Source organism: Schistocerca piceifrons, chromosome 2 (genome assembly GCF_021461385.2).
Source record: "Schistocerca piceifrons isolate TAMUIC-IGC-003096 chromosome 2, iqSchPice1.1, whole genome shotgun sequence".
Taxonomy (NCBI): Eukaryota; Metazoa; Arthropoda; class Insecta; order Orthoptera; family Acrididae; genus Schistocerca; species Schistocerca piceifrons.
This window is the reverse complement of record NC_060139.1, coordinates 595730157-595752816: the sequence shown is the minus strand read 5'-3', so window position 1 is coordinate 595752816 and position 22660 is coordinate 595730157. Positions and strand designations below refer to the sequence as shown.

The following is a 22660-nucleotide window of genomic DNA, read 5'->3' as shown; positions in this document are numbered from 1 at the left end:
ACGGAAGGAAAAGACCCACCGTGGTTTAAAAGCGCAATTCGGAGAATGCTCAGGAAGCAAAGGCAGCTGCACTCGCGGTACAAGAAAGATCGGGAGAAAGAGGCCAGGCAAAAGTTAGTAGAGATTCGTGCTGCTGTAAAAAGAGCGATGCGCGAAGCATTCAACCACTACCACCGTCATACCTTAGCAAAAGACCTTGCTGAAAACCCAAGGAAATTCTGGTCTTACGTAAAATCGGTAAGCGGGTTAAAGGCTTCCATCCAGTCACTCACTGATCAGTCTGGCCTGACAACGGAAGATAGCAAAACGAAAGCTGAAATTTAAAATTTTGCATTTGAGAAGTCTTTCACGCAGGAGGATCGTAGAAACATACCGCCGTTTGAGTCTCGTACAGATTCCCGTATGGAGGACATAGTGATAGATATTCCTGGGGTTGTGAAGCAGCTGAATGGGTTGAAAATAAATAAATCACCAGGTCCTGATGGGATACCAATTCGGTTTTACAGAGCGTACTCTACTGCCTTGGCTCCTTACTTAGCTTGCAATTATCGCGAATCTCTTGCCCAACGTAAAGTCCCGAGCGACTGGAAAAAAGTGCAAGTGACGCCTGTATATAAGAAGGGCAGAAGGACGGATCCTCAAAACTGCAGACCAATATCCTTAACATCGGTTTGTTGCGGGATTCTCGAACATATTCTTGAGACAGAGAAGTTGCTGTCCATGTATCAGCACGGCTTTAGAAAGCATCGCTCCTGCGAAACGCAACCCATCCTTTTTTCACATGATATCTTGCGAACCATGGATGAAGGGTATCAGACGGATACCATATTCCTTGACTTCCGGAAATCGTTTGACTCGGTGCCCCACTGCAGACTCCTAACTAAGGTACGATCATATGGGATTGGTTCCCAAATATGTGAGTGGCTCGAAGACTTCTTAAGTAATAGAACCCAGTACGTTGTCCTCGATGGTGAGTGTTCATCGGAGGTGAGGGTATCATCTGGAGTGCCCCAGGGAAGTGTGGTAGGTCCGCTGTTGTTTTCTATCTACATAAAAGATCTTTTGGATAGGGTGGATAGCAATGGGCGGCTGTTTGCTGATGATGCTGTGGTGTACGTTAAGGTGTCGTCGTTGAGTGACTGTAGGAGGATACAAGATGACTTGGACAGGATTTGTGATTGGTGTAAAGAATGGCGGCTAATTCTAAATATAGATAAATGTAAATTAATGCAGATGAATAGGAAAAAGAATCCTGTAATGTTTGAATACTGCATTAGTAGGGTAGCGCTTGACATAGTCACGTCGATTAAATGTTTGCGCGTAACATTGCAGAGCGATATGAAGTGGGACAAGCATGTAATGGCAGTTGTGGGGAAGGCGGATAGTCGTCTTCGGTTCATTGGTAGAATTTTGGGAAGATGTGGTTCATCTGTAAAGGAGACTGCTTATAAAACACTAATACGACCTATTCTTGAGTTCTGCTCGAGCGTTTGGGATCTCTATCAGGTCGGATTGAGGGAGGACATAGAAGCAATTCAGAGGCGGGCTGCTAGATTTGTTACTGGTAGGTTGGTTATCACGCGAGAGTTAGGGAAATGCTCAGGAACTCGGGTGGGGGTCTCTAGAGGAAAGGAGGCGTTCTTTTCGTGAATCGCTACTAAGTAAATTTAGAGAACCAGCATTTGAGGCTGACTGCAGTACAATTTTACTGCCACCAACTTACATATCGCGAAAAGACCACAAAGATAGGATAAGAGAGATTAGGGCTCGTATAGAGGCATATAGGCAGTCATTTTTCCCTCGTTCTGTTTGGGAGTGGAACAGGGAGAGAAGATGCTAGTTGTGGTACGAAGTACCCTCCGCCACGCACCGTATGGTGGATTGCGGAGTGTGTATGTAGATGTAAATGTAGATGCAGAAATATAAAAACGCAATAAATGAAGGAGGCAAAAAGGAATGCAAACGTCTTAAAAAAGGAGATCAACAAAAGTGCAAAATGGCTAAGCAGGGGTGGCTAGAGGGCAAATGTAAGGATGTAGAAGCATATATCACTAGGGCTACTACAGATACTGCCTACAGGAAAATTAAAGAGACCTTTCGAGAAAAGAGAACCACTTGTATGAATATCAAGAGCTCAGATGGAAAATCAGTTCTAAACAAAGAAGGGAAAGCAGAAAGGTGGAAGGAGTATATAGAGAGTCTATACAATGGCGATGTACTTGAGGACAATGTTATGGAAATGGAAGAGGACGCAAATGAAGATGAAATGGGAGATATGATACTGCGTGATGAGTTTGACAGATCACTCAAAGACCTAAGTCGAAACAAGGCCGCGGGAGTAGACAACATTCCATTAAAACTACTGATAGCCTTGGGAGAGCCAGGCCTAACAAAACTCTACCATCTAGTGAGCAAGATGTAGGACACAGGCGAAATACCCTAAGAATTCAAGAAGAATATAGTAATTCCAATCCCAAAGAAAGCAGGTCTTGACAGGTGTGAAAAATACTGAACCATCAGTTTAATAACTCAAGATTACAAAATACTAACATGAAATATTTACAGAAAAATGGAAGAACTGGTATAAGCCGACCTCGGTGAAGATCAGTTTGCATTCCGTAGAAATGTTGGAACACACGAGGCAATACTGACCCTACGACTTATTTTTGAAGATAGTTTAAGGAAAGGCAAACTTACGTTTCTAGAATTTGTAGACTTAGAAAAAGCTTTTGACAATGTTGGCTGGAGTACTCTCTTTCAAATTGCGAAGAAAGTATGTGTAAAATACAGGGAGTGAAAAGCTATTTACAATTTGTACAGAAACCAGATGGCAGTTATACGAGCGGAGTTTCAGGAAAGGGAAGCAGCGGTTGAGAAGGGAGCGAGACATTGTTTTAGCCTATCACCGATGTTATTCAGTCTGTATATTGAGCAAGCAGTGAATGAAACAAAAGAACAGTTTGAAGTGGGAATTGAAATCCATGCAGAAGAAATAAAAACCTTTAGGTTTACCGATGACATTGTGATTCAGTCAGAGACAGAAAAGGACCTGGAGCAGCTGAACGGAATGGACAGTGTCTTAAAAGGAGGACATAAGATGAACACCAACAAAAGCAAAACGAGGATAATGGAATGTAGTCGAATTACATCAGGTGATGCGGAGGGAATTAGATTAGGAAATGAGACAGTTAAAGTAGTAAATGAGTTTTGCTATTTGGGGAGCAAAGTAACTGATGATGGTCGAAGTAGAGAGGATATAAATTGTAGACTGGCTATGGCGCGGAATGCGTTCCTGAAGAAGAGAAATTTGTTAACATCGAGTATAGATTTAAGTGTCATTAAGTCTTTTCTGAAAGTGTTTGTATGGAGTGTAGCCATGTATGGAAGTGAAACATGGACGACAAACAATGTAGACAAGAAGAGAATAGAAGCTTTCGAAATGTGGTGCTACAGAAGGATGCTGAAGATCATTTGGGTAGATCACATAACTAATGAGGAGGTACTGAACAGAATTGGGGAGAAGAGGAATTTGTGGCACAACTTGGCTAGAAGAAGGGATTGGTTGGTAGGACGCGTTCTGAGGTATCTAGAGATCACCAATTTCCTATTGGAGTGAAGCATGGAGGGTAAAATTCGTCGAGGGAGACGTACAGATGAATACAGTAAACAGATTCAGAATGATGTAGGTTGCAGTAGTTATTCAGAAATGAAGAGGCTTGCACGGGATAGAGTAGCATGGAGAGCTGCATCAAGCCAGTCTCTGGAGTGAAGCCCACAACTACAATTATAATTATTATCTGAGTTTTCTATGGCCGGTTGTACCCCCACACAGCGTCACCTGAAACCACTGAGGTGACTGTCGAATAGGGAACTGCCGTTGATGGTATTTAGGTGTTTGTAGGCTATAGAAACAGAGAGAACTCCACAAAATCTTAGCAACATCTGGCTGCTTTGCTGAAGACTTGCTTAATAGCCACGGAAATGTAGAGAAGATGATAAACAATCTGCAGCGGAGAAAGATTTTAGTTTTGTGAACTTCGCGTGAAGAGGGCTGTAGATGTCACACTGAATTTCACTTGGGTTTCCGAGAGACTGTCCTGAGTGAGAAACTTTGAAACATTTTGTAGCCTCCTGTGTCAAGCCAAGGGCGTCAACGGCGGTGAAAAGCATGAGACGGGCGCACATGTTAGGTAAGACACACTTCCATCATGATAGCAGCTCGTCAGGTGCAGATGTCATTACAGCCATCTCGCCCATCTCTAATAATGCCTTACCACTGGTGGCTATTACTATACCAGTTATCTGAACACGTCACTTACCATATGTTACATTACACATCACCAGATAAAAAGAAACGTAAACTTGCTTCCACAGAACATTACTTCGGTTCTGAATTCGCAAATCCACGTTAGCGTATAAAGACATATTTTTTGTGGTCAATATTTATTCAGAAGATACTAAAAGTTGTCCTTCAAAAGCTACCATCACCCTCACGTAATTATTAAATATGAACAGCAGATGGAAAAAGTGTATAGAAAAGCAGATATTGTTTCCTTCTTCGATAAACTATCTCTATTACTAATTATGGAATGTAGTGATTTGTAGCCTTTAGATAATATCATGGTTGGAAAAAGGCCCTTAATAGACAGCATAACCGCTCCTTATGAAAGATAGCTGGTTGTTATGTAACCCACCGCAGCACTTTATATTGCTTGTATCTCTGTCTGTTGACTTGTTCCACATCCCCGAGATATCGATCATGATTTGATCCGTAGAAAATTATCTGCGAGTGAGCACAGTTTCATTCCTCTACGTAGCTGCAAAAGATTCAAGATCCCTGAAAAATGCGGTTGCGCGTAGGTAAATTTTTCACACATTTTACCACGACGATAACTTTGAATGCAACCATCACTGATCTCATTCTGATACAGAGGGCATCGTTTTTTTCTATTCATATGGTACTATTGCCTCGACGCAATCAGTGATAAAAATAGCCGAAGCAGGTATTCGAGAGTTTACTAAAAATTTACACGATGTGAAGTAAATGTTGTGCACTTGGACGACTTACAGAATTTACATTGCCAGTCGTCGAAATAAGATGAGTTGTTTGGAATACACCAAGGCAGGAACATGCGGTTCAGAGTCTAGCGGTGAGGCGTTCGCTCCAGAATGAGTCAGGTTATTTCACCTAACAATTTCAATCTATTGCTACGAACGATTATTCAACAAATTCCCTTCCCTACAACTTCGTCTTTAACTACGCCAGGACAGTAAATTTTTTTAAATTTCTTATTTACTTTCCAAAATGACTGCCAAGCGTGCTTTGCAGTAACTTTATCATGGTAATATTTGCAGCAAGTGGAAAACAAGTCTTGAAGACAGAAAAAATTCAGCACAGGTCTCCTGTGTGACCCCACTGAATTGAGGGAATAGTCTTCATCAATATGCACAATGAAATTCCTGTTTAGAAAAAAATCTCCCATGTCCCGTCGCCAAGCGGTGCCACTAGGAAGTAGTTTAAGTTGTCAGTGTAGGCCTCAATATCAAGGTAGGAACGTTATGGTCGGATTTGAAGAATGAATTTTCATAATTTCTTTCATTTATTCTTGAAATTGACAGCCACTGTCGGGTGAATTATTTTGTTGCAAGAAACTTAAATAAACAAAGGGAATAGTAATTTCTGAGGTCAAATCAGAATTAGTCTGCTACAGTGATTCTCCGCAGATGTTTTCAGGAGCTGGAAATGTAAAGCAAATTCCAAGATCATTTTTATTACTTCTATATTACAATATTCGGGTAATAGGCATATTCTATATTTGTATATTTCCGGAAAGCATTTGACATGGTGCCCGATTGCAGGCTGCTAAGGAAGGTACGAGCATATGGAATAAGCTCACAGATATGTGAGTGTATCGAAGACTTCTTAAGTAATAGAACCCAGTATGTTGTCCCCGACGGCGCGTGTTCATCAGAGACAAGGGTATCGCCAGGAGGTCTCCAGGGAAGCGTGATAGGACCGCTGTTGTTATCTATAGACATAAATGATTTGGCGGACAGAGTGGACAACAATCTGCAGTTCTTTGCTGATGATGCCGTGGTGTACGGTAATGTGTCGAAGCTGAGTGACTGTAGAAAGATGCAAGACGACTTAGACAAAATTACCAGTTGGTGTGATGAATGGCAGCTGGCTCTAAATGTGGAAAAATGTAAGTTAACGCGGATGAGTAGGAAGAACAAACTAGTAATGTTCTGATAGAGTATTACTAGTGTCCTGTTTGACACAGTCAAGTTGTTTAAATATCTGGGTGTAGCGTTGCAAAGCGATATGAGGTGGAGCGAGCATGTGAAAACTGTGGTAGGGAAGACAAGTGGTCGACTTCGGCTTATCGGGAGACTTTTAGGAAAGAATAGTTCACCTGTAAAGCAGACCGCTTATAGGAAGCTGGCGGGACCTATTCTTGAGTACTGCTCGAGTTTTTGGGATCCTTACGAGCTCGGACTGAAGGACGACATCGAAGCAATTCAGAGGTGGGTTGCTAGATTTGTAACCGGTAGGTTCAAACAACACGTAAGTCTTGCGGAGATGCAAATGGGAAACCCTGGAGGGAAGGCGACGTTCTTTTCGAGAAACACTATTGAGGAAATTGAGAGAATCGGCATTTGAAGCTGACTGCCGAACGATTCCATTGCCGCCAAGATACATCGCGCGTAAGGACCACGAAGATAAGGTACGAGAAATTAGGGCCCATACGGAGGCGTACAGATAGTCGTTTTTCCCTCGCCCTACGAGTGGAACAGGAGGTGAAATGACAAGTAGTGGTACAATGTACCCTCTGCCATGCGCTGTATGGTGGCTTGCGAAGTATTTGTGTGGACGTAGATGTAAAGCAAGTGGAACAAAACAACAGTTCATATACTTTGTTTGACCTATGCACGTGATTTACAGATCTCAACAGCTAACGATTCTCTCAGCTAAAGAATCGTATCAAATTACAGCCAAAAAAGAACTCAAAATCATTGGTGTTCACAGAAATTTTTCCAAGAAAGAGGGTAAAATACTAAAATTGTAATTTTTTATATAAAAGAACAGATCAGTTTCGAGACATGTAACGCCACAAGAGCTAATTTCTATAGGTGACACAGAAAAATTTGTTGCAACTCAGAAAACTGATGACAGTTCGCTCAGTATATAAATAATATTCCTGTACTCCAGATTCCAGGGTGGGGGAGGAGGAAGTGCCCCCTCTTGCGACCCCCCCCCTTCCTGCTTGCGAACTCCTATGTCCAGAATTCATACGTAACAACCAAATAAAATGAAGGATCTCCGCAGAACCACGGTGGGCAGCGTTTAGCAATTCAGTTTGGCAAGACAATTGAAAATCCACAATTAAACGTGAAAATAATAAAGACAGAACATCTGAGTTACAAAAGAGCTATAGTATTACTCGAAACCAGTATGACAAAATATTAAAAGTCCGAGATGAAAATCTGAATGTTCCAACACTAATTTTGCTCTGGGCAGTGTATGAGTAAAATCAGGCTACTACAACACTGTGGTTATGCTTCGGAAACCATGATTACTGGAGTAATTTAGCTAATTAAACACAAAAACAAGACATGAAATCTTAAAGCACATTTTCGGTTTAGTCCGCATAGAAGAAATTTGAGGGAAAAGAAAATCACATGAAGCACATTAACGCTTTGGGAAACTGTTCTAAAGGCCGTTGAATCTATGAAAGCAAATCCCTTTAGTTTCTTTTTTACGTTCTTTGTCCAGTCATTCAATTGATAAAAGAAAATGTTGTTTGAAAATAAGGGAGTGTTCTTTACGCTTTTGTAGGAATTTTTATTGATGGTCTTGACTGTCCCTATTAAATGATATAAACACGCCCCCCGATTTATCGGAAGAATGAGAAAAGAAAGTAAGTAAAAGTATCCTAGCAAAAACTGTTCTTTGAGTCGAATAAATTTCAAATAGTTGCGCTACCACTTCTAAACCACTTTAACTTCGTGAGTTCTCGTAAAAGCAGATTTTGTTTATTTAGATATATCCTTAAAACTGTATCTAATCTAGGAGATTACGTAGATGTTGAAAGTTAGAAAATGAAGGAGATGAAAAGAAAGAAACTTTGTTACATGGATTCTTTTGTATTTTTTCCGTACTTGTTCAGTTTATTTTATTACATAATTTTATAACACTTTAAGTCACGTTCTCAAGACTTTTGTTATGCATCTCAGGAGTTCGTGAAACTGGCTCCATCTGAAGCGGCGGAGTAAAATCAGATGTAATTTTCGCGTTTTACTCCTGGAATGCTCATACAAGAAAAGCACTTTTCACAGAGATTCCAACTGAACATATTTCCCATTTTCAGCTGTAAATATTCTTGTCTGCAGTAAAGACCTTCGTTGCAGTTAATACTTTTACGTTAGAGGGTGTCCTGAATTTACACAGCAAAACCAAGGGAATTTTATTGAGACATAATCTTCGTAATTCTTATCATTATTACATCATTTTCCCCTTCGCTGCTTGTGTATCAATACGAAAAAATTGAACTACTTTCCTCTGTGTTGTTTTGTGGTTGCAATCACTGAGATATCAATAAGATTAACGCTCTGTCTGTATGGTCTAGTATCATGTTTCCGAAATACGGATTAAATGTTTTAGTAATAGCGGTCTGAATGACAGAAATGACCAGAACCCAAATGATTGGATACACAGGCCTACAGGCCGATACAGCTGACGTGCGTCTGTTAGAAAATTCTAAAGCACAGTACAAGCTCAAAAATTATGACGTTCCTGGAGGAAAACAAGCTTTTCTGAAAGACTGAGCACAATTCAGCAAAACATCTCTCACTTGGAACACAGCTTGTTTTATTCATTCACTGCATTTTGTAAACAATAAATGCAAGTGCATGGGTAGAATCCGTCTTCCCAGATTTCCGAAAGGCATTCTACGCTATAGCACAGCGTTGACTACAAATCAAGACACGATCATACTGAGTTTCTTCGTAAATACGTGACAAGCTCGGGGAATATATGACTGATAGAACCCAGTATGTTATACTTGAAGACATACGCCCTTAAAATTTAGTTTCAGTCTGTCGGAGACAGGCATGTGCTAATTTGTAAAATACATAACCATTTGTTCCTATCCTGAGTGTAGAGTTCTTAGGGCTGTAATATCTACGTGTATATTTCCTAAGCAATATTGTTCGAACGTGGATTCAGTTTTTGTCAATTACCAGCTTCTGTAACGTAGAGACTGGTCTCACTTGTTTTCGATATGTAGTACCATGTCAAGAAATTAATTATTCAAATTTTCGTCTAGATCGCACGTTTAACCTGTTTAATTTAAGTTCTATTGCATGTTTTAGCATCAGATAGGAACAAAGATAATAGTCAATACACAGTCTCATGTCAGAACGATAGAGTCCGTGCCTGTTATCGCTCGTTTCTGATGCAGGTTAGGCCCACTTTATTTACAGCGGTGTATTGGACACAGTTGTCAGTTCGTATCTGACAATGGCTACTTGCCGAAACATGTTATGTACCGTAACTGGAATTAAATAAACTATTGGTGCAAACTGGATGGAAACTGAAATAAAAAATACATAGTATCAACTGAATTTTATTATTATTATTATTACAGGATTAAGTAACACAAACATTTACTAATAACATTCAAGTCATCCTCCTTGCTTACACCAGATTGCTCCGTTATTTCACTGGTGTGGTCCTTCCACGAACATCGTGGTCTGTTGCGTTAACGTCTGCTGGATGGTGTAAATTTAAAAATTATCCCCACCGCTGATATGGCACCTCAACAAGAACGATTTTCTTGCAGTTCCATGTATCACTGATCCATTTATCTTCATTCTAGCTCACTTCATCATTAGTTTTTTCTCGATTCTTGATACTCTGGCGCTCCTTCGTAAATAACACTTTTCCACAATTATTAGTCTTCTTTTGAGACCAGCATTTAAAATCCGTTGTTGTGATCCATAGTAAAATGGCTCTGAGCACTATGGGACTTAACTTCCGTGGTCATCAGTCCCCTAGAACTTAGAACTACTTAAACCTAACTAACCTAAGGACGTCACACACATCCATGCCCGAGGCAGGATTCGAACCTGCGACCGTAGCAGTTGCGCGGTTCCGGACTGAGCGCCTAGAACCGCGAGACCACGGCGGCCGGCGTGATCCATAGTACTGGACACTTCGGAACTTTAGCCTACCCACTCTTCACTTATCGTTCTTAGAAATTTTTTAGTCACACCAGAAGTAATTATTTTCCTGCTTTGATATATTCCGTATGTTGCTTTGTATTACCCAATGCACTTTTGTTAATATATACCCCCAGGTAGTACTGACGTTTTGTTTCCCCGTTCCTACATATACTAGAGTTCCGTAGCTACCTCTTTGCTTGCAATATCATAGCACAAAGATAAGTATGACCATGTGTAGTATTTTACGTTGAAACATCGAGGTACTGCGCTATTAAGTACCAGCAAGAATAAATTTATTTTCTGTGACACACGTAACCACATTTGTTCTATCACGAAGACTACAGAGTAACCCAGTATCCTCGCTCTCCGTTTTGAATGTATTGATGGCAGCATTACGTGAGCAAAGCGAATAATAACGGCGTACGCACCAGCGGCGAAAGTTCAGCTCACTCCTAGCCGCTGTTATGCGGTTGCGTTCTGTCCTCTCCCAGGTCTCGCAGTACGCTGACCAGTCTTGCTGGTGTGTACATCACCCTGTACCAAACTTGCTACATCAAATAGCATTAGCAACAGAACGTCTTTCTCTCATAACGTTATATCAAATCAGATAAAATTTGATCCAAGCAGAAGCTTGTCTGCAGCGCTCTGCTTGCCCCTCTCCCTCAATAGAACTGCTTAATTTAATTGCTTACAATCCTCACCAGTGAGTTTCTGAAATATCTACATCAAACAATTTCCAGAGGAAATTGTTAGGACGGGTTAGAAGAATGTTTTGTCAAGTCCGCTGCTTATAACATTGGGATTTTTCGAATCTGATGCCGGATAATCTAACGTTACGTCCAGCTGTTAAGGCATCACTGAGAAAAAATAATGTTTTCTCCCTGTTTTCACTTACTTTGTTAACGAATCTGTTGTCTAGTGGATGAAATGAACTACAGGTTTCAACGTATGCTTGACGGTGAAACACATTCATGCGACTTCACACGTAGTCTTGTCTGTAAATCCGTTTTTTTTTTTATGTTCTGTACCTCCTCGATGAGGAGCCTAGATGCATACACAATACTCAGCAATTTTCTGCGTTCAGGTGGAAAGAAATCACATTGTATGCTCATATGAAGTTTATCATTTTGTATGTATGTTATGGTTACCGGTGAGGAATAATGTATGTTTAGTTATTTTCATGTAAACTGATGGGAACTGTGTGATTACACTTAAACTTAAGTCTATGGTTTGAAAATCAACGTAATGGTTCGGAAACAGTCACCACAAAGAAATGACTATTACTGCAACCGTGATGCTTACTGAAAGAAAATTAATATTTAATAGCCCAAGTTGCTGCTCCTATCCTTCGTCAGTATGTTGGAATTTCATAAATACGGCATTTATGCTTATAAAAAGAGATATACAAATCAAAACTGCAACTACAAAATTTCTGTCCATTTTCCGTGCAAATACGTACATCATTTTTACGTAATCCTGAAATATTTTTAGAGGCAATGCTGAATAAATACACACGGACTGCGTCAGAATGCCATGAAATGAAAGCTACATGAAATCTGCTGTCACCGTCGTTAGAAAGTGCAAGATGGCGTGGCTTGAGCGCCCTTTGACATTCCTGTTGGGTGACAAAAAATTGTAAGTTGCATCGATAATACATTCAGTGAATCCAAAATACTGCCCAGGAGCTGAACACTAGCGAATTTTGAATGTGAGTTGTTAGTTTTTGAATTACTGGATATACAGGGTAGTGTCATAAGAAATTTTACATTTTTTTAGTGAACATTGTTACTTTGTTAGAATCACAATTCTAATCTTTAAGTGAGATATCATGTATTTATGTTTATGCTGATGATGATTTATTAGTAAGAAAATGAATATCTCTGCTAAGAGAAAAAGTGTGTCGTTTGCTAACTGGGTAACCAAAAGTGATAAGGTGAACACAATTCAAAAATTGTGAATTTATGGGTAAATTAATTATTTTATGTTAAGTTATTCATAGAGGTTGTCAGGACCAGATCTTTAGCTTACGACAAATAATGGAGAAGTGTTATGAGTGGAACAGGGAATTGTATCTATGCTTTATAGATCTAGAAAAGGCATATGACCGGGTTCCTAGGAGGAAGTCATTGTCTGTTCTACGAGATTATGGAATAGGAGGCAAACTTTTGCAAGCAATTAAAGGTCTTTACATGGATAGTCAGGCAGCAGTTAGAGTTGACGGTAAATTGAGTTCATGGTTCAGAGTAGTTTCAGGGGTAAGACAAGGCTGCAACCTGTCTCCACTGTTGTTCATATTATTTATGGATCATATGTTGAAAACAATAGACTGGCTGGGTGAGATTAAGATATGTGAACACAAAATAAGCAGTCTTGCATATGCGGATGACTTAGTTGTGATGGCAGATTCGATTGAAAGTTTGCAGAGTAATATTTCAGAGCTAGATCAGAAATGTAAGGACTATGGTATGAAGATTAGCATCTCCAAAACGAAAGTAATGTCAGTGGGAAAGAAATATAAACGGATTGAGTGCCAAATAGGAGGAACAAAGTTAGAACAGGTGGATGGTTTCAAGTACTTAGGATGCATATTCTCACAGGATGGCAACATAGTGAAAGAACTGGAAGCGAGGTGTAGCAAGGCTAATGCAGTGAGCGCTCAGCTACGATCTACTCTGTTCTGCAAGAAGGAAGTCAGCACCAAGACTAAGTTATCTGTGCACCGTTCAATCCTTCGACCAACTTTGTTGTATGGGAGCGAAAGCTGGTTGGATTCAGGTTACCTTATCAATAAGGTTGAGGTTACGGATATGAAAGTAGCTAGGATGATTGCAGGTACTAGTAGATGGGAACAATGGCAGGAGGGTGTCCACAATGAGGAAATCAAAGAAAAACTGGGAATGAACTCTATAGATGTAGCAGTCAGGGCGAACAGGCTTAGATGGTGGGGTCATGTTACACGCATGGGAGAAGCAAGGTTACCCAAGAGACTCATGGGTTCAGCAGTAGAGGGTAGGAGGAGTCGGGGCAGACCAAGGAGAAGGTACCTGGATTCGGTTAAGAATGATTTTGAAGTAATAGGTTTAACGTCAGAAGAGGCACCAATGTTAGCACTGAATAGGGGATCATGGAGGTATTTTATAAGGGGGGCTATGCTCCAGACTGAACGCTGAAAGGCATAAGCAGTCTTAAATGATGATGATGATGATAAGTTATTCATTCATATGCTAATCTAGAAATATTTATGTAATCTAAAGTTGCACTTACACAGTTTTAACTGCCCTAAGCCAGCTACTGAATACAAATGAATTGTCGTTCAGGGCCACCTTCCTCCACGGTTTAAAAATGCTATTAAGTCCAATCCAATATTAATTTCGGTGAACACCTAACTCATTTGTCCATTTTGTCTAACCAGTGTAACTATTCACTCAGGCACCACGCCAGGTGGCTCTACTGTAAAATCAGTATTCAGATCCTAGGCTGGTGAACCAGATTTAGGTTTTCCCAAATCAATCATGTAACTGACTAGATAACTACTTAGGATTTCCTTGATTTTCTTCCCTATCCCTGTCCATTCCAATCCAGAGTATCTTACGTAATGACCTCTTTGTCAACACGGCGTTAGGCCCTAATCTTCATTCCTTTAAATGGTTCAAATGGCTCTGAGCACTATGGGACCTAACTTCTTAGGTCATCAGTCTCCTAGAATTTAGAACTACTTAAACCTAACTAACCTAAGGACGTCACACACATCCATGCCCGAGGCAGGATTCGAGCCTGCGACCGTAGCGGTCGAGCGGTTCCAGACTGTAGCGCCTAGAACCGGTCAGCCACTCCGGCCGGCTTCATTCCTTTTTTTTGCCTTACATAAAGTGCTTCATTCTTTTTTCTTCGCTTGTATTACACTACTTCCACATGTAGGGACATCTGCTAATGCCATCCCAAACGCTCATTTTGTGAAAATCTTCCTAGATTTCATAACGCTTATTTTTGCTGCACCGTTACATTCGTTCACCAATACAAGTGATTTTGGTGACACATAAAAACACCTTTACGCGATATACCAATGTAATGCGCCTGTATAAGACATCCTGAACAATTACGTCGAGCTATAAGTGTACACGTTTTCTATGATGATATGCATGACTGCTTAAGATGGTGAGTTATTGTAACTCTGCATGCAGAAATGTCACGATCTTATGTGTGACAGGATATCAGGATCTGGTTTTGCCATGTATGTATGTGACGGTAGCGGTGTTGTTTGTAACGGAAAATAAGGCAGCATGTATCACCACGACCGGTACAGTTGTTCTGACACTCCTCTGAGTAGCCCAACTATTAATATGGGTTCGATAACCAGGTCAGTTATCTTGTGGCGATCAGAGAGCTAAGGTCACGTTGTTAATGACCAGATCTAATGAACAATAGTCTGAGGTCTTCCGTAAAGCATCAAGCTGTTCCCGTTACTGAAGAAGAATATTTCATTAAAGTTTAGTGTATACAGCTGTTAACAAGCAGGTTTTCACGGGCAAGCGTTTGCTGCCTTAATCGATGAGAAGTTTTTATCCAAAGTTACAAATATGATTTCTAGGTTTGCTTTTTTAACTCATCTGCATAAATGCTCGTGATATTTCGATGATGTGTTCTTGTGCTATAAAACGTAGAAAATTTCATTTCCATGTATCTGTTAATAGTCTATAAAATCAACGAGTCAAATACTACTCTGTTTTATATACCACTTGCACGACTTGGTGATGTTAGATTAAGCTTAGAAATTCCATTTATAATTGTGTACGGACAGCTGCCTAAACTCAAAATCCTCAGTGGCGTACTCAGCTATAAACTTAGTTGCTTCTTGTTGCTTCTGATGTAAATAATAATAATAATGTCGTGTGACGAGGGTCTCCCGTCGGGTAGATCGCTCGCCTGGTGCAAGTCTTTCGATTTGACGCCACTTCGGCGACTTGCGCGTCGGTGGGGATGAAATGATGATGATTAGGACAACACAACACCCAGTCCGTGAGCGGAGAAAATCTCCGACCCAGCCGGGAATCGAATGCGGGCCTTTAGGATTAACAGTCCGTCGCGCTGACCACTCAGCTACCGGCGGCGGACTTCTGATGTAAAGCAGCAGTCAATTAAGAAAAATTGTTGTTTTTCTAATGTGCAGTATATAATGCCTCCGATTTTATGTGGTCCCAGTACTGTATAAAAATCGGATCAGATTCCGTTATGGGTTATTTTATTACAGCTTATTTTGAAATTGTCTTTTAAGGACTGCGTGGTATGAAACTTTAACATCCCTTGTCTTTATTCTTTCGATTCCTTAATACCGATTTAGCGACGATCTTGAACTTCCTTTGGTTCTATAGCTCATATTACAAAAAATGTTAAGTTGCAGTACTGGAAAAAAGGTGGAATGGAGCAAAGAACAGAGACATGTATGGATTTAAAAGGCAATTTTCAGGAGCCACAGCTTCCTTCATCAGGAAGCCAACTATGGGAAGTTTATTAAAGAAAGTGATCAAAGTGACATCAAAATTAAGTAAGGTGTTTGATGTCTGTGGTCTTACGTAAAAAGTCATCCCAGTGTGATTCAGTAATAGGAGGACGTCCAAGATTTGATTGTAGCTCCGTGTCCATTGTGTTAAGGTTGCGTCACATCATTTGCAGTGTGACCTCTCCTGTGTACTGTGAGTACATCGGGAATAAATACGTGATTGTGCAAATACGATTCCACGAACAATTTAGATTTACTATACTTTTTTGACATATTCTACACTCGTCTAAGCAAATGCTTAACTGGTATTCGAATTCTTCTTATCTATTTTATTCGTAGATGATCTGCACAACACAACACGCAGTTCAACAAGTTTGCATGTTTCATGCACAGTATCAAGGTTATCAAGCCCTAATGGAAGTGGAAAGATGAATTCATTGCGAACAGAACGTGACTACAGGCAAGGGTGTCCTTTGAGAGACAAACACTGCAAAGAAAATTAAAAAAACGGAACTTGTAAATTGATTCTAAAACAGTTATTCGACAGTCGTAATTTAAAGGTGCTTCCAAATATAAAAACCAGATAGCAAATAGCGTACGCACAGATCTGTCTAGACTATTTTATTTCTTTTTTTTTACACCAAGTAGAGGTAGAGCGGTCTTTTTATGTTATAGACTCTGAACTCGGATTTATTGCGGATGTTACCTTAAGAGAAGTACAAAGTTTTTCATTCTCTGTCACTCCGGCAGTTGTTTAAGCAACTAATCAAGTGTCTCCATGTGCTTACTGCATCTCGTTGTAAATATTACAGCACAAAAAAGGTGATGGTATTAAGTCGAACCCGAGAAGTCCTTGTCAACATCCAACAACGCAGTCCAGCACACTACGAAGACGATCAGTGGTAAAGAGGTGAGATGTATCAAGTTCAAAAGTGTGTGACTTATTCGTTCCTCCATATTTCATGATGCATGTCATAACATTCCATCGCAGTCTGGTGCGGGGAAACTGTTTAGTCACAGGTGAAGGGTTGTCACTGAAGGCTGTGTCTCCCAAAGCCTTGTGGTGTCGGTGTTTATCGACCCTAATTAGAAGACATGTGGCTCATCAACTGCCTTGTTTAACCAACCCTTTCCAGGAAGCAGTTCGAATGAACCAAGGCACAAAGTACGCAATAGTATCTACCCTGATTCAAATCCTCGTCCATTATTACGAATTTTTGCTTTTACGTTATTTCAATTGGACTGAAGATCTGTATAGCTCCTTGCCCTTCGTTCTCAAACTGAACAGATACTCCATGTCTCACAACTGAGGTTTCTACGTATGGCATGAATGTGCAGATTAGTACGTGTTTATTCAAAAATTTTATAAACTTTTTCTAAATGAATCGAACAAAACAAAGCAAGTCTGAGCATTGGTCAATACACCGGTACTACGTTCAGAGGCAATGACTTTCAAATCATTCTAACGTCTTTAAGATTTAGGTTTCATGTGATATCTCTAAACTGATGTGGATCAGTGTTCGAATCATTCACTGAAAAGAGCTTGGACGAGATCAAAAAATGGTTCAAATGGTGCTAACCACTATGGGACTTAACATCTGAGGTCATCAGTCCCCTAGACTTAGAACTACTTAAACCTAACTAATCTAAGGACATCACAAACATCTATGCCCGAGGCAGGATTCGAACCTGCGACCGTAGCAGCAGCGCGGTTCCTTGGACGATTTCCTTCTTTATCCTAGTGTTTGAGTTTGTGCTCCACGTACAAAGATTTCGTCGCCGAAGATATATTAGATTCACATCAGCCATCTTTTCTCTTGAATCGAGCACGGAAATATTTCCTGCATCAACACTATACTAAAAAATTGATGTTCACGACATGCCGACTGTGCTTTGCTTGGGTCACTGCAGCTTGATGAAATAGCATTTTACTGCGCTCGAGATGGTTCTACAATTCGTTAGCTATAGAAGGTGTACGTGGGTTTTGGTCTGTACATGTAATATTCTTCATGCATCCAAAAGCTCACAACAGTTCGTCTACTTCCAGATTTACTCATAAGGACTTGGTTAGCTGTATTTCAGAGTAAGTGAAAAATAATGGATGAAATATGGTGCCTATTAAGGAAAATGGTAGTTCAGACTCTCAGAGCTGTAGCAACATTGGTGAGTTTTGAGGCGAGTCAGGGGTACTTTGCAAGAAATAACTGAAATATTTAAAGCATAACGTTGAAGGCGAAATTAATTTATTGACTGGGCTAATGAGTTTGTACAGTTATAGGTGGGGTGAAGTGACGGTGCTTAGGCGACGGGTGCGACTGGAATGGCGTCTCCGGTGGCGACGAAGCCGAACTCGTCGGCCTTGTACTTGATGTCGACAGGCTTGCCCTCGGGGCTGGTGTACTGGTACTGGCCGCTCTTGATCAGCACGTGGTCCTTGCCGTCAGGGGTGGGCTTCAGCTCGCCGTGCTCCACCACCGTGATGCCGTTGGCCGTCTGGTACCTGCGGACCCACAGCCTGCATTAATCGACTTGTTACTATTGGAGGGATGAACAACTACACATATCCTAGGATATCGTACTTTGTGACTATGGTCGCGGTAAGAAGCTTTTAGTAAGGTATCCGACTGCGTAATAATCAGAGTCGTATACTTGTTATTTTGATTCACAAGAGCCACTAACGCATATTTGTGTCTCCTAGGGAGAAGAGGAGTTTGTGGCACAACTTGACAAGAAGAAGGGACCGGTTGGTAGGACATGTTCTGAGGCATCAGAGGATCACAAATTTAGCATTGGAGGGCAGTGTGGAGGGTAAAAATCGTAGAGGGAGACCAAGAGATGAATACACTAAGCAGATTCAGAAGGATGTAGGTTGCAGTAAGTACTGGGACATGAAGAAGCTTGCACAGGATAGAGTAGCATGGAGAGCTGCATCAAACCAGTCTCAGGACTGAAGACCACAACAACAGGCACCCATTATTCAACTTCAAAGAAAATGAAAAGTGGAGTGAGTGAAGTAAGTATCTAAAGAAATCCTCTTGACAGTAGAGAAATTGAAGTATATTTTTTTATTAGAACGTCTGAACCCGCTAATGCAAGCGAGAGATGAGTTGCTGTTCGTTTATATAAATGAAAATGGAAATGTCAGCTTAGTGTATTATGAAAACATCGGAAGCTCCATTCCAGCACTAGTGCCTCCTGTTGCGTATATAGTCATGTGTGTAATACGAAAGAGAGAGTGTGATTATTCGTACGTCCAGCCACGGCGAAGACGTTTGTCTTTCATCCATATCTTAGTATTATGCTATGTACGAATCCGTTGATTTAATCAGGCTACATATTCGAATGTGACAGTTGTTCTCTATGAAATGAAATATGAACGGATGTAACCGTAAAACTGATTAATGACAGAAAAGAATTTAATTTATTCAATTATCAAACTATTTGTATAAGTTTTCTGTATGAAACGCCAATACATTTCGTTCGAGTAGCTCCTTCCTATTAACACTAAAAGATAAAGTCGATTGCAATCCTACCACAATCACTAATCGTTTCCTTGCATTTAAATGTTAATATAATCAACAGAAGCAAAAGCAACTCGAGAATCAAAAATCATTCTCGATTAATTTTAAAAATTCTTAATCCCATACCGGATTTCACTGATCTCACTACAGAACAGGGCAGACAGACAGAACTCACGAGAGCGAATACTGCCCGGCAGCATCGTGGACCTCCTCGCGGGAGATCACCTCGATGGGTTTGGTGTCGGCCAGCACGTAGGACACGGCGACGACCAGGCACAGCTGAAACACAAGGGCCGCCGCTAGTACAGTGGGCTCTCCCTCAATAGGTAGGCGCGCTGCAGGTCGCAGGATAGTCTTGCACAACACCGACAGTCACTGTTTTAAATCGTTCATTACTTTTTTAATAGCTTATTGACAACTGATTCCAAAGAAATAAAATTACTTAAACCAAATACCATTTTCACTGGTTATACCGCACGTCAGGTTTCATCCATCACGTAGTACTGTTGTGAAGGATGACGTCATTCATTAGTCAGAGATTAAACATTAGCTTTGAGTTTTCTACTAACGAGCGGAAGCAGTGATTACAATTTACGTGAACATGAAACTATTTATGGATACATTAGCCTTTCGAATATAAAATTCTTGCCTGACTTACTACTTTCTTTGAGAGATCGAGGCACAGTTTGTGTGTTATAGTGATGTTAACCTATTATTAATGCTTTGATTTATTTCGATACTGCGTTTCGTTGACTACAGCGATTTTAAGTACGTTTATTGGTATCGGATTTGGTTTTTTGTACTGCTATAGGTCCGAACCGGCGGTTAAATTAAGCTATATAGGTCAATTGATGTTTTCGATATCCGTCAATGTTGGTTCGTGCTAATTTTGGGTTTTTGCATCTTTGAAACCAACCATTGTATCTTGTTTTTCTGGTTTGTGTACTTTTCCATTACCGTGATTTTGCGGTTGTTATTTTAATTTACCCTTGTGGAAAACCTCCAATTCCCCGCCGTTCTCCCATTATCTTCAGCATTTATTATGAAATATTCGCACTATTCTGTATTTGAGGATTATACGTATTTCGGTGCCACGGGAATGCCATTGGACCTCATTTTTAAATCATGTTTGCGTTGCATTTTGGGGCTTGCTATGGCGTCATTGGTCAAAGACAACAGATGATATCAGAACCTATGTTTATCCTTTTTCAATTACCTATTAAGACTGAAAAAGAATTCAGTTCATTCATGAGCTAACTGTTCATCGGTAGACTGCCATGGAAGGTATTGTGCGACATTTAAAGTAAGAAGTAACCGAAGTGCAATGAAATGAACTTCGGTGATTTAGTCTCAATGTCTGAGCAATACAACAAGCGAGGTAGAACACTTTTGAGGTGTACACGCTGTGTTTTTTTTCCTTGCCTTTTAGCCAAATAGGGATTCGCGCCACTTTCAGCTTTTTTCTAGTTTCTTCTTCTTTTCTCCAACATGCTTTCATGTTTTCACCACGTTTCTTTTTTTCTTTATGCATACCACATCACACCTATTCTAAAACTGCATCTGTCTTGAAATTCCTGTAAATTTATCTCTTCTGATGATATCTCTCTCTCTCTTGTTTATTCTGCTTTTATGCTGTGTATTTCAAAAACTTTTTTTATTTTCTGGGATCGAGCTTGTTCTTAATTTCTTTTTCCAGAGATACTTGAAGACTTCTTTTGTCAGCCTATTACCATTAATCTTCTATAAATGGCCTGAAAGTGTCAGTCTTCGTTTACTATATGCAGAAAAATTAAACTCTTTGTCAGACTTGGACGCACAGTAGTATAAATACTCCCGTAAACTAACCGAGCTGCTGCCTGTAGACATTCTCATATTAGATGTCTCCGAGTAAACCTCCGATCCTTTAAACTCCCATGTATAAAACAACGTCTGATTGCTTTACAAGTGAGTTAATGTGTTCAGTATCTCACGTTAAGCATGTAAGCGAGAAAAAGTTTAGGAATGGTTTGAAGTAGTGTTGGAAGTTTGTTGCAAGTAGCTGAAGGAGTACAGTCTGGTTAATTTGCTCTCAGTTTTAAGCAGAGAGCTAGTTTTTCACGCATCACAGTCTCTATGACGTCATATCTCCTGAACTGTGTATCGTACAGTAACACAATTTTGCAGATAAATTCAGTGTTATACGTGGATACGGTTTGTAAACTGTGTTGCGAATATAGATAATGATAAAACGTCATGTCTGATGCTGAACAGCAAACATGTAGTAAGCTACAAATTTTTTCTTTGTACATTTTGTGGGGGTGTGACCGAGAAAAATACTCGTAAAGATTGTGAATTATGTGGAAAGTTTGTTGGAAGTCGCTATGTGCACTCATTCTCAGTGACTGGATGAATAAAGTCCGGGTGTTTGTGCGCCTTGAGTTGCATTGCTTCAAGACATGTACACAGTTTTTAATTGCAACACCTATCTTGCTGTATTAACTGTTCAACATAAAAGTATATCTCTTAATGAGTTGACCATGGCAGCATTTAAAATTTTTAAATTGGGTCAGTAATTATATGAAATACTGAAAATTACATTTTTGTTGCTCCTAGAAGCCCTTACATACGCAACATGCAATTGGGGCTGTACACCTGGAACCGGGTGAGACGTTTGCTATTATAGATTGGCTGGACACTGATGTAGTACTTAACTCCACCCTCCCTACCTGCTCGATATTCTAAGAAGTTGGGCATCTCTATCAACAATTTTCCTTGGAATTTTTCTTCGCTTTTGCAAAATCCGAAAACCCAATATAAGCTCTTGGTGTGAAATTGCTTGGAGAAAAAGCGCACTGAAAATGAGTCTGACACAAAATAACACAGAGAAGACCTACTGATAAAGGGATATACTTCCTGCTGACATGCACTGAAGGTTTACAATTGTAGCATGCAGTTGGATAATAGCAAAGAGGAGCCACGATAAAATAGTGATGCGAAATACAGTTATATACAGTAGTGATTCTTATCCTGGGAACCATCAGATTTTTAAAAGGGACTCGCAACTGACCTTAGAAATAATAACACTATGTGTCATTAGCCTGTATATATCTGATAAGTTTTTCGGCAAACTATTCAAATATTGGGGTTCTTCTTATGCCATCTAGCCCAAGTATTCAAGTATTCTCCCATTACGTGATGAAGGGAACGTTTCGTTTATGTCAATCCATATATCAAATTTTTTTCTTATAATATTATAATCAAAAGTTGAAGAATTTATTATATCCATACAATAAATATTGATCCGAAATTTTAAGTGTTTCATTTTGAGGATCTGACATTTCAGACTTTAATTAAAAGAGACCCTTCATTAAAATGGGCAAATGCTGGCCAAAATCCAGTATAGCTCTACTGTAGCATCAGTATAATAGCGAGACAT

The 22660-nt window shown here is 40.0% G+C and overlaps 1 protein-coding gene across 1 annotated transcript in view; it reads right to left on the bottom strand.

Moving 5' to 3' along the window:
* Positions 1-18022: 18022 nt before the first annotated feature.
* The window catches only part of LOC124775635 (larval cuticle protein 16/17-like), a 29607-nt gene continuing 24969 nt past the window's right edge, over positions 18023-22660 (bottom strand). The window contains exons 2-3 of the mRNA XM_047250464.1: positions 19421-19524; positions 18023-18224 (exon numbers count right to left, since the gene is read on the bottom strand). Coding sequence (XP_047106420.1) covers positions 18023-18224; positions 19421-19524 — 306 coding nt within the window. The remainder of the gene's footprint in view (positions 18225-19420; positions 19525-22660) is intronic.